This window comes from Protopterus annectens, chromosome 10.part0, assembly GCF_019279795.1.
Source record: "Protopterus annectens isolate FY-2018-M chromosome 10.part0, PAN1.0, whole genome shotgun sequence".
Classification (NCBI taxonomy): domain Eukaryota; kingdom Metazoa; phylum Chordata; order Ceratodontiformes; family Protopteridae; genus Protopterus; species Protopterus annectens.
Window position 1 is genome coordinate 1,758,506,226 of NC_056744.1, and position 13,133 is coordinate 1,758,519,358.

The 13,133-nt window shown below is 41.9% G+C and overlaps 1 protein-coding gene across 1 annotated transcript in view; it reads left to right on the plus strand.

Moving 5' to 3' along the window:
* Positions 1-13,133, plus strand: part of LOC122813987 (protein spinster homolog 1-like) — a 329,320-nt gene that overhangs the window by 22,713 nt on the left and 293,474 nt on the right. The window contains exon 2 of the mRNA XM_044086558.1: positions 8,012-8,377. Within this exon, the coding sequence (XP_043942493.1) occupies positions 8,113-8,377 (265 nt within the window). The 5' untranslated portion in view covers positions 8,012-8,112. The remainder of the gene's footprint in view (positions 1-8,011; positions 8,378-13,133) is intronic.

Consider the following 13,133-nt stretch of genomic DNA (forward strand, 5'->3'; position numbering starts at 1 on the left):
TATCAGGACAGGACACAAGGACTGCCTGGGTCCACATGAGTGGAACAACAGGAATAAAGGAGAAGCCATTATAGACTTCTGTATGGCAAATGGCTTGATAGTAGCCAACACATGGTTCAGAGAGAGACCGTCACAAGATCACATACAAGAGTAGCCAACATGCAACTCAGGTGGACTTCCTCCTAGTAAAGAAAGGGCACTGGGGTAGAATCCATGATTGCAAAGTCATCCCCAGTGAAACAGTCGGCCCACAGCATAAACCACTAGTTGCCACAATCAGCTGCAAGCAGTGGTCAGAGAAGGCTCTAAGGTCAACAGAGACCAGGCTGAAGACCTGGAAGTTGACTGGAGAGAAAGTACAACAGTTCAAGGAATTACTCAGGGCCCTAACACCCCAAGAAGAGGAGGAAATAGGTGGAGTTGAACTACAACGGCAGCGCTTAAAAATAGTATGTGTTAGGACTACAGAAAAGATATGTGGCCGAGCCATGTATGGCAATAAGGTACTTAAGAAAAGCTGGTGGTGGAATGCAGAAGTCCAGGAAGTCATCAAAAGAAAGGAGTGCAGGAGGATGTGGGAGATAGAAAAGACTGACCAGGCTAGGAAGGACTACTGGTTGGCAAAGAAAGAAGCTGCAATAGCAAAGAATAGGGCATTGGAGGCACTTTACCAACGTCTGGAAAGTGACTCAGTAAGGGGCACAAAGAAACTATATCAGGTTGCAAGGCAAAGACAGAAAGCTAAAGAAGATAGTCGGACACCCTTCATAAGGGATGCCAGCAACAACCTGCTCACCAGCCAAGAGGACATCAAAGGCAGATGGAAGGAGTATTTCCAGTAGCTTTTGAACGAAGAAAACCCCACAGAAGCTGTACTGCCCAAGAAACAACCTATAATTAGAGAAGAAGGGGAGCCCACCCTAGAAGTAAGAACAGCACTAAGGAAATGAAGTCGGGGAAAGCAGCAGGCTCAGATGAGGTCACAACAGATATGATAATGATGCTGGTGAGATAGGGGAGAAATAGCTCCTGAGGGTACTCATAGGAGTGTGGAGAGAAAGGCGTATCCCAGATGACTGGAGAATATGCATACTCGTGCCAGTGTACAAAAACAAAGGGGATATCCACAACTGTGGGCAGTACAGAGGTATCAAACTCTTATCACAGTGCATGAAAGGTCTGGAGAGGGTGATGGATAAATGGATATGCAGAGTAGTAGATTGTAAGATGGGAGATGAGCAGTTCTGATTCAGATCAGGATGCAGCACAATTGACCCGATGTTTGCAGTGAGACAGATACTTGAGAAGAAGTTGGAGATGAGGAGAGAGTTAAAATGGGCATTCCTAGACTTGGAGAAAGCAAATGACAAGGTCTCAAGAAAGCGAATCTGGGCATTACTGTGTTGTTTGAAGTCCCAGAAACATTGGTAAAATTAGTGCAGGCTGTGTACAAGGACCCAATGACTGAAGTATGAACAGTGTTTGGCCTCACAGAGGGGTTCCCCACTGGGAGTGGCTGTACACTATGGTTCAGCTCTGAGCCCACTGTTGTTCATACTGGTGATGGACTGCATTAGCAAACAGGTTGGAGGGGACAGATCAACAAAGTTGCTGTATGCAGACGATGTGGCATTACAGGCAGACTCTGAGCTAAAACTTCTGCAAAGGATATGAGAATGGAATGCAAAACTGACGGCGCATAGGATGAAACTAAGCACAGATAAGACGGTGGTAATGGCAGCAAACTGAGGAAATCAGTAGAAGCTAAGAATAGAGATAGATGGGAAGATAGTGGAACAGGTAAACAGCTTCAAGTATCTGGGAGGGGTGGTTGAGTAGATGGGTAGTCTGAATGAAGAGGTCAAAGCTAGAATCAGAGGGGCTGCAGCCAACTGGCATAGAGTATCAGATATAGTCTATGACAGAAGAATGCCAAAGAAGCTGAAAAGTAAGGTGTCCAAGACAGTGGTGTGACCAGTACTACTGTATGGTACAGAAACCTGGGCAGTAAAGGCAGAACAGTTGCAGCTAGAGACGATGGAAATGAAGTGCCTGAGAAGGGTGGTAGGATGCACACTGTGGGACAGACGAAGAAATGAGGACGTAAGAGCAGAAGCCAGAGTAGCTCCAGTAGCAGAAAAGATCAAAGAGAACAGATTACTGTGGTTTGGACATGTGCAGAAAAGCAGAAGACAATCTTGTGAGGAAGATTTGGGACAGACAGGAAGAAGGTAAGAGGAAGCGAGGACGTTCAGCAAAGAGGTGGATGGATTGTGTGAAAGAAGATCTGTGACAGTCAGGCATGAGTGTTGAAGAAGGCAGGAGTGTGGCACTGAATCGAGAGGTATGGCCACAGTTAACATGAAACTCTGATGCCATGTAGAAAAAAATGGGGCTGATGATGATGATGATGATATTATTGAGTTACATCATAGGGCATGACTGATGAACATTAGGTGTAGCTTGAAAGTTTGGAGGCATACACAAGTTGGAGTTAAATCACGTGGTATAACGTAAAGAATAGTTACAACTCCACACTGATATGTCTGCATTACGTCCTCCTTTCCAACCATACCTCTCAGCTGTACACATTTTCACAGAATGTCCAGCTTTTTACCTCATATTTTTGGTGTGTTCCTCCTAAAATCTGTACCTTTCTGGCAAATAGCTGGGGATTGAAGTCATTAAATAATGACAAACATTTGAGTTTAAGACTCCACATCCTTCAGACAATTCATGCTAATGCAAAACCTATTATTCTATCAACTTTCTAAGTTTGTAAGAGCAATATTTAAAATCTGTCCCTATTTGTCCCCCCATCATTTTAGGCTTTGTCCAGAGTTTTTGCTCTAAGGTTGAGTGGTATGTGTCCAACAAATGGAGTGTTAACAGCGTTCTCCAGAGTTCCTCCTTAGATCTATTTTCTTTAATTTCCTTTGGAGGCAGAGGTGCTACAGGTAGTTTCAAACAGACAAGTGTAGATAGGCCAAGTATTTACTGCTAGTTAAAGTTGCAGACAGAGAAGAATCTCTTTGCCTCCCTTTCTTTAATCTGCCACCAGTAGAGTCAGGAAACATTTAACCGATGCCATGCAGTGGTTAAGTTACTGGTAATCTGCAGTTTTTAGAAACATAAGCTTGAAGTAACAGAATTTCGGCAATTCCTCTCTACCTGGCTTGATAGTACTGACCCATCAACCACTCAACTATAATCTATGAGCCCTTGAATACCTGCCGTGGAGCAAAACACTTGCCAAAATCAGGTTTGCTGGTGTTCCCTAACCCTTTGAAATGACTTTAAGTTCCAGGAAGCTGATCTCTCATTGAGCATGAAACTTAAGACAATTAAAGAGTGAACATAAGAGCTGTCTGTAGTTAAAATGTAGTAGCAGAACAGACACAGTTTGGGCTGAAATCAGAGCACTCCACCAAATGTAGAGTAATTGAAAGGTATGTAATGAAGTAAGATGTTTAGATTGCCCAGGAATGATTTGCAGGTGTATGTAAACCATTGCCGATTATCTACTATACCATCATTTTTGGATATGGGTTATATAGAAGAATGAGTAGACAGTGAAAGAAAGAAAGAAAGTGCACACTGTGAAGATTTTTTTCAAAATCACTTTCAGTTTTAATACAACTATAACAGGAAATGAAATTAATTGTAAAAGAAAACTGCTTTTAAAAAGTGAGCAGTACACATTAATGAAAAAAAAATCAGTTGCACTTCATTGTGAGTAGGTGGCAGTGCAGCACAGGATGATGGGTTTCATCTACAATAACTTGTGTCCTCTTTCTACTACAAGATAAGCACTGTTTTTCTTTTATAGGTTCATAGGTAAGTACTAGGCAATCTGCCCGAGGTCATATGTAAGCCTAGCCAGAATGTGTTGGCTTTCGCCGCCCCCTTAGATTAGTTCCCTGTGCCTCTGTCCAGCAGAGCCATTAGTTCCCTGTGCCTCTGTCCAGCAGAGCCACTGCAGTGATCCCCGGGGTAAATTTTCTGTTTCCCATCCACTCGTCAAGGTTTCTCTTGAAGAGTGTTAGTGAGGGGCTGTACCTAATGTAGATTAGAATCCTGTTCCAAAGCATGGGGAGTCTCTGGGACAGGAATCTATCCCTCCAGCAAGTCCTATTTATCGTTATGGTGAGGTTTAGATCCCTAGAGCGTGTGGCTCTCGGGGATTTGTTTTTTTTTAGGTGGAGCATGTCCATCAATTCTGGGTTGAACATAGCCTTATATGTCAGGCAGAGATCACCTCTGAATAGGCGGTATGCAACCGAGTACAGCTGGAGTTTCTTCAGTCGGGCTGCATAGGGCATCTGTTTGAGGCCAGTAATCCTCTTGGTGAGGTACTTCTGTGGTCTTTCCAGCTGTTGCAGGTGTCTTGTAAGATACATCCTAAATGGGGCGTTGTACTCTATGATGGGTCTGATGAGTGATTAGTAGAAGGGCACAAAAACCTCTTTTGTTCTAGATGCGAACCCTTTTGTGATTAGGTGGGCCACGTAGAAGGATTATCTAACCACCTTGGCAATATGATTGTCAAAGGAGAGATTACCATCTACTTGGGTTTCCAGATCCCTTATTTCATTTTCTGTGTTTAGGGGACTACCACTTATGTGGTAGTTCGTGGGTACTTTGTTTTTTCCAAAGGGGATGACTATGCACTTTTTGGTATTTAGCGTGAGGCTATGATTTTGTCACCAGGTATCCGTCTCAGTGAGACCCTTCTGGGGGATGTCTGTATCAGCCGGAGAGTCAATTATGGCCCCCAGTTTGAAGTCGTCTGCGAACTTGGTCAGCCATAGTCCTCCTGTGCTTGCCTGTACCTCTGAGAAGTATATACCGAACAGTAGGGGACCCAGGACTGAACCCTGGGGGACGCCACTTGTAATCAGTTTAGAGTCGGACCTAGAGCCTGCAACTCTCACCGTGTGGGTTCTATCTGTGAGCCAAATGGCAACCCATCTCGTGAAGTAGGGGTTTATGTTTAGGCTAGTGAGCTTTTCTATAATAAACACAAAGAAAAGCTTGTCTATAATACCAGAATGGGGAATGGTGTCGAAAGCCTTTGAGAGGTCTAGGTAGGCTGTGTGGACCTCCTTTCCCTCGTCTAAAGCCTTGGTAACTGTCTCAAGAAGTCCACCAGGTTTAGGAGGCATGATCTGTCCTTAACAAAGCCAAACTGGGTAGGGTCCAATGTTTGGAGGTTCCCAATTTCTCTCTTAATGAGTTCCATGATGATGTGCTCCATAGCCTTGCAGACCAGGCTAGTCAGGCATATAGGGCGATAGTTCACGGGGTCTGTTGTGGCTCCACCTTTGTGGAGCGGGATAACTGTTGCTGTGCGCCACTCTATGGGTATACAGCCTGTAGAGAGGCTGGGTTTGAACAGTGTGTTTAGGTGAGGGGTTAGTTCATTTTGGGGTTCGTGTAAGACACTGCCTGGGACACCGTCTGGTCCCAATGAAGCTGTGTTTTTGGCTTTGGATAGGGCTGTTATAACCTGTGTGTCAGTGATTTCTGGGGCTCTACATTCTTCTGGTATGGTTATAGGCCCTTTAGGGGGTGAGAGGGAGGTGAAATTTGCACTAAACCTGTCTGCCAGAATGTTGGCAGTATCAGTCGGTTCAGTGTATTTTGTGCCATTCTGCACTAACTCAGAGCAGATCTGAGAGTTTTCACTTAGGTTCTTGATATAGATAATGCTTTGTGGTTATCTTTGGAGTCCTTGATAATTTTTCTTTCGAAGCTAGCCTTGAATGATTTTATGAGGGATCGTAGTTTCTTGCTGATACTGATCAGGGATGTCTTCCCTTCTTGGGATTCTACTCTTTCCTGTACTAGTTTCCTCCTTCATTTGTATAGCTTGTTTATGGCAGGAGTCCACCAGACTGGTTTCCTTTTCTTGGAGGAGTGAGTCTTGGTTTTGCTTGGGATAGCACGATCCATGCATTCTTGCAGGTGCTCATAGAGTGCCTTTGTAAGGAATTCAGCAGCTTGGACAGAGTTGTCCTTTAGCATGGGGGCTGTGAACCTTTCCACCTCTGTCTTAAGTAACGTGAAGTTTGCTTTTGAAAAGTGTTTCACTGTGGTTTCCTTGATTAGAGGTGGGGGCGGAACATGGATATCCAGAGTGATTAGTCTATGGTCTGATCTAACCAGCGAGGGCTTGACTTCCGGTGTAGAACACCATTCGCCCATGTTGGTGATGACCAGGTCCAATATGTTGTCACCTCTGGTGGGGGTGTTGACCAGTTGATCCAAGGCGTTCGAGTTTATAAATTCTGGGAAGCATTGGGTAAGGGAGTTAGTACTTGAATAGTTCTCCCAGTTAATGTTTGGGTAATTGAAATCACCCAATATTAGGGCATTTGGTAGAACCTTCATATTTTCCAGTGTCTCCAGAAATGCGGAATGGGGGTCCTGGGTCATGGTGGGTGATCTGTAGCAAGCTACAATTTGAATTGCAGTTTTGCCCATTGTTAGTTGCACATGGATGCTCTCTGAGGCATTGTGCTGCGCCACTAACCTGGAGGTTTGGGTATTCTTGATGAATATGAATACACCCCCGCTTTTTGTGTTTCGGTCTGGGTTCTGTGGCCGAAAAGTATGGTATGAGTTATAGCCTGGTAGTGTTGGGGTGCTTTCTGGAGCCTTAAACCAGGTTTTTGTTACTGCACAGATATTGATGTTCTCCATACTGAGGAGTGCCTCGAGTGCATGCATTTTGAGGTTTAGACTTCTGGTGTTGAGTAGCATTACCCTTAGTTTTTGGTTACTTGTGCTATTTACGGTGGTGGGTTTGTCTTTTGAGCCTTGCCTAAAAAAGGCACTATGGGGATGGCAAAAGCCTTGGCCAGTATTTGAAAGCCTAAGGGTGACAGGTACAAGCCATCTGTTGCGAAGCAACGTGGCTTGTCGAGCATGTCATGCCAAGTGGACAGATGCTGGATCCCCTTGAGTGACACCAGAAACTTAGCCAATTGTTGAAATTGATAATTTTTTCTTTGTACTGTGGCATCATTCTTGGTAAGGGCAGGATGCTACTCAGGGTCAGGGTCATACCAGCTTTGGCTACGTGATCAGAGAGCTCTTCCATGTCTCTTTTCATGTAGTCCAGGGAGGTATGTCTCAGATCATTCACATCATCATGGACAATGACAGAGTCGTATTTGTACTTGTTCTGGAGTGACCTGAGTGCTTGTGTTATGTGACTGATCCTGGCGCCTGACAGGCAGCTAACTGTAACCTTCTTTTCCAGCTTATTTAGTGGGACATCAGTGTACCTGACTATAGAGTCACCTATTACTTGTGTTGGGTATGTTATTTTGCCTTAAGGGCTGTGATTGCGTGGCACACTGATTATGTGAAATATATGTTTCATGGTTTGTGATGGGGTGTGGAGGTTGCTTTGGTGTCTGCTTTGGAGGTCTCTGTTGCTTTTGCAGACTTTTATTTAGAGCCTCCGAGTATGTTTTCGTGTATTTGTGTGTTATTTGCCAGTGTTGGTTTAGTAGGTCTATGTGAGACTGGTGGTGTGTTGCAAGTATTTCCCTTCTCCTCTTGACTGTCAGTTCCAGTCTTGGGTTGAGAGAGCTTTGCCTCCAGTTGGGCTGTATAATTGCATCTCTGACATATATTAGTGTTTGGTGGTAGGAGGAGAGGGTTGTCTGTGTACATGAGACAGTTGTAACCTTGCCTCAAAATGCCCAGATTCACCAGTTGGACTGGAGAGTACACCTGAAACTGCCCTTTGGACATGCCTGAATAGGCAAAGTGAGCTGTTTTACTGATTGGCTGGTAGGGGCGAATAGAGAGCCTTGTTCTTCTGGACCGTCTAGGGGGGTCTAGTGCTATGGTTAATTAGTGTATGCTATGAGTTTTGAGCAAGTGCTGGGCTGTGAAATGAATGGTTTGAGTGCTTAAGTTGAACGTTTGTCTAGTTCCAAGGGAAAAATTGAACAGTAGACTTACCATATGATTTGTTTTATGTTTTTCTTTTCAGGTACTCTGTCCTTCTCTATTTCCAGCAAATGCACGATTGGACAGTAGAGATGGAGTCCGTGATGTGTAACTGCTAGAACTGATTCCCGGAGTGCAGGGGGCATGGGGGAGAGACTGGGGTGGTCTGCTGATGCAGACACAGATCCCCCTGTTCTTACACTGCCAGACAACACTGGGACAACAAACTCTGTCGGAGAACACCATCTAAGTGATGGAGCTGCCGAATCTTTCACTGACAATGGAGACCAGTGTGAGGAAAATGATACTGACACTGTCACTGGCATGTCACGTCGCCATTCTGTTCTTGTGGTGTTAATACTGTTTTACATCAACCTGCTGAATTACATGGACAGGTTCACCGTTGCAGGTAAGACAAAATGGACCCAAATAATATGACTTCTTTTAAGCTGTTATACACAGTGATTCAGAAGAATTCAAAGTATGGGATTCAGTTTTCACAACTGTTGCTTTTTTTTTGTCTGTTAGCAACCTATTGACTAGTCTGTGTCAAATGTGGGATGACTTCTTTTAACATCAGGTTAAAGTTCTTGCTTTCTGATGGATTCTGTGTGAAATTATAAATTACACAATTCATAATGTGACGTGTTGCTGTCACTATTTAAATGTAAGTTAGAAATACTAAGGACTCATTTAGGTGATTTCAAGTGTGATACAATACAGCAGAGGTGAGGAGTAGATGTAGTTATATTGTTTTAGGTTTCATAACTTGGAGCTGAAAGAATCCAGTTGGAATCAGTAAAGTTTGCTAAAGGACAGGATATTTAAAAAGGGTGAGATGTTCAAGAGGCTCAATTTCTTATACTTTGAATGATTTTTGTAACTTTAATTATTATGTCGACTTGCCTACTAGTGTAAGTGAGCACATTGACTTACAGCTTGGTGGTGCTTTTGTTTTCAGAGAGTAATCCCAGACTGCAGCAACTTCTGTTATGTTCAGGGCTCACGTTGCCAACACTGCTCACTATTTGGCCAGTTAGGCCATTCTGAGGGGATACTTAAGGCAACTTCGGTGTGATTTTTCTGAGAAAAGTCACTTTGATTCTTCCTTAATTGCACAATTACCTTTACCCAGTAGAAGGAATCTTTTGCATTTAACTCTAGATGAGTGTCAATGACTTGCAATTAATGTAACTTCAAAAATGTGTTTCTGTTGCCTTAGTCTCTAAAAGGAATGCAAAACACCTATTTCTGTTATAGTCCTTTCAAAATCAAGTGTGTGTCCTTCAGTTAAAGTACTGATTTCATAATTTAATTAAACACACATAACTGAGGAGTACAGCTATTTAACAATGAAACTGGGAGAAGCATGTTTTTTTCTGTCACCTCAGGAAAGGTTATTTATTTCCTCCCCATTTAAAAGTGTGATGTTAGTTTCCCAGAGAGCTTTCGAGATTGTTTGTGTTACTGCTTAATTATCATATCAGTACACTGGCAATTGTATTTATTTATTTGCATTTGTTTACCGGAGGTCTACTGGGCCAGGGTGAGCCCGTTTTCAGTAAAAGCTACAGAATCAAAATACAGAAATCAAGCAGTGATGGTACAGAACACTACATTACAGAATATGTGATGCAATAAAATGGATAATACTAGTTATATAGATGTGAGATTTTAAGTATGCAAGCCAAACAAGAATACAGTTGATGACATGGGATAATAGCGAATGTGAGAACAATACGGTATTGCAGTTTTGCAGTCGAGAGGGGAAGATGGAGAACAGCAGGTTAAAGGGTACTTTTCCGTTAAACCCCTACCAGTTCGCGCTGCTGTATTTTGCTGGTATTTCAGTAGCGGACACAAGTGTCTGTGTGACAACTAACTCTTACAACTGACACGCGTTTCTGTTTAACGGAAAAGTACCCAAGTCGCAGATTTGTACATTCATAAAGGAAAGTTTTATGTTTATTGCTAAAATTTTGAAGACGGACAACATATGTAGCAGAGTAGTATTGACTGTTGTAAAGAAACTGTCGCACAGTTTGAAGTATTCCTTTTTTTGTGTAGATAATTAAATAACCGGGACAACATTACAGTTAGTAAAATAACCGTAACAATGACCTTGTATCGTCACAAAGTCAAGCATGCACTGCTTTTTCACTGATTTTTAACCATTTAGAAGCCTTAATCCTTGAATAGTAAAGACAGGCTGGTCTGTATAATAACAGTATAAAGAATGCAGTTCGTGTTTCAGTGCCAGCTTATAAATACTTCACCAGAATACAGCAGCTGGCCTTCTAACTTTGAAAACCAACTATAAAGGATATGAGAAGACTGCAGCGCCTGCTAGTAAGATTTCCTTCAGAAATGCAACCTTCGGATTCAGTTCGCTACTCTATGGGGAGTGACGTTTCAGATTCCAAAAGATGCAAGTTATGTGCAATCATTTAGAAGAAAAGCTGCAGGTGAAAGAAAAAAAAATTCTCCCTCAAATTACTATTGTTAAAATGCTTCTCATTACAACATTTCTACACTACTTAATGCTATATGTGTTCCAGCAGAATGTGACAAGTATTCATTTTTACTCCTCCTTATGGAAGCGAGAACTGGTAGGGGTTTAACGGAAAAGTATCTATTAAAGATTCTGAGAGTAAGGTATAGTCTTAGAGCTGTTGCTATATAGACATGAAGAATGAATAGAAGATATGTTAGGTAACTAATATAGTAGATTATGTGTGGCTGGGTAGCACATGTTGGACTTAGTAAGTTGGAAGCACTGAATGTATATATGAGGAGTCTCTACCTCTTTGAGTTGGAGAAAAGTTAATTTAAGCTTCAAAAAATAACTTCTGAATAACCTTGAAAAATCCCTTTTGGAAAAAAAATAGTTTCAGAAATTTTCCATAAAAAACTACTATTGTCTTTAACAAATTTATGCACGTCTGTACTGAGTAGGTAAATTGACCTGTGAGTATGAAGGTGCAAGGAAGGAAACTGTATATATTTTGATTCTCTTGTAAACAGAAACCTAATGAATGATTGAATCACAGCTCATTATAACATACAGGTTGAATGACATTAATTTTGCCACTTCCTCCACTGTTGTTTGACTTGCAGTTTAGTTATGTAAGTTAAGGAAAGTGTAGGCGGTACACCCCCCTCCCTCACACCACAGTAAAGTTAGAATTGTTTTCTAAAAGAAAGTCACTTTTAAAAAAATCATAATTTCAGTGTGTTTCATTACCGATAAGTTGTGATGCAGTGAGACCATCTTTGAACTACATTGTTGCTAGGCGGTAAGGAATATGCCCCAATATAGCCCTTTGCACTGTCACTTGTTAGTTATGTGGAGTTTGACTTATGTTTTACTGGTGCCAGGATCTAATGGCGGTGTTCTGTAGCCCTTTACTGGTACCAAGATCCAGTGGTGATGTCTTTTATTAGATTCTGGCACCAGTAAAGGATAATAGTGCCCTGTAGCCCTTTCCTGATGCCCACCTTCTGCATTGCTACATCTCTTTTCAGCAGGTCAGTCATATGTTTTCTTGTAGTTGCTAATGTTTTGATTTGTGATTATAGTGCAGTTATGTAATGTGTATGACAGAAGCTGGTCACGTACTGCAGTTAGCTGATAAACTTGGCTCCAGTTCCCCAAAAATGACAAGAGACCAAGTCCTGTTGGCGTTGTCCAAAGCCAAGAACACCACTTCAATTGGCCGTGATAGCATACCTGGTCATCTACTTATCAGCAGTAAATGTAGCGTACCTGAGTCTCTCATTAACCTTTTTAAGTAATTGTTTCTCCATAGGGCGCATACCTGATATTCAGAAAACTGCCCCTGTGAAGCCATTGTACTGGGTTACGCAGTCTATGTACATATTATTTCTGGTATATATGTATTTAACCGTAAACATGGTGTTGTATGTAGGATGTGATGACAGCTTACTCCAAACAAATACTATGCTGTAGTTAGAGCAGTTCTGCTATTACAGATGTTCAGTAGCGACCTTGCTGACAAAGTTACCCATTAAATAGCATCTTCAAATCTGAAGCAGCGGTGGTGCAGCGGTAGCGTTGTTGCCTCACAGCAAGAGGTTCTCCTGTTCGATTCCCGGCTGGAGTGCCTTCTGTGTGGAGTCTGCATGTCCTCCCCACGGTCGAGTGGCATTCAAAAGACATGCGTGAATAGGCGTGCCTTCGTTGAAGGTTGGGCATCGGGCTGGCACCTCGACACCGTAAAAATCGACTGCCTATCATTAGCGGACCGGAGTTCCGCTGTGGCGATCCCTAACCGGGAAAAGCTGAAAGAAGAACAACAACATACTGAAAAATCTATTTTTGATGACCTACTTGGTGGTATATATATATATATATATATATATATATATATATATATATATATATATATATATTTATATATATATTTTATATTTACACATATATATGTATATATATATATATATATATATATATATATATATATATATATATATTTTATATAATGCTTTTATGAAAAACAGACTAATATACCGACTGGTCATTCCAGTCATGCATTTCTTCCTAGCCATCCATGTACACATGACTTATTTGCTACAATGGCGTATCCCAACGTCGCTACTCAGCTCATCGGCGTTGTGTGTTTTATTCATTCCTAGCAGTGTGTAAGTCTGCAGTTAGGTCTTCTAGGCATGTTCTCTCCACCCCATGGAATAAATTGCCATATCATGTCAGGTACATGACCTGATGGGTACAATCTCACAAGCCTCTGAAACATTTCTGTATAAACATCCCTTTGTGGCCAAGATGTGCATCAACATAAATATTGTTGGCTTTCTCTTCTCTTGTTCTTACCTATTCTCCGACTCTTAAATACATCTGTGTGCAAGTAAGGTATCTTTGCCCTTCTCACCTATTAATCTGACGTCATGTTAGAATCGCCAGACACTTTTTTCCTTTCATGAGATTTTTTTCCATCCTCTGTTACCAAAGACTCTTATTTTAAATCATTTGGTTTACTGATAAGTGTAAATGTATTTATAGTATATGCTACAGTTTGTGTGACTTGTTACCTAGTAAGATATCAGATACTGAGCTACTGTTTTGCGGCCTGTTACCTAGGAAAGTATCTAATATTGAGCTACTGTTTGTGTGACTTGTTACCAAG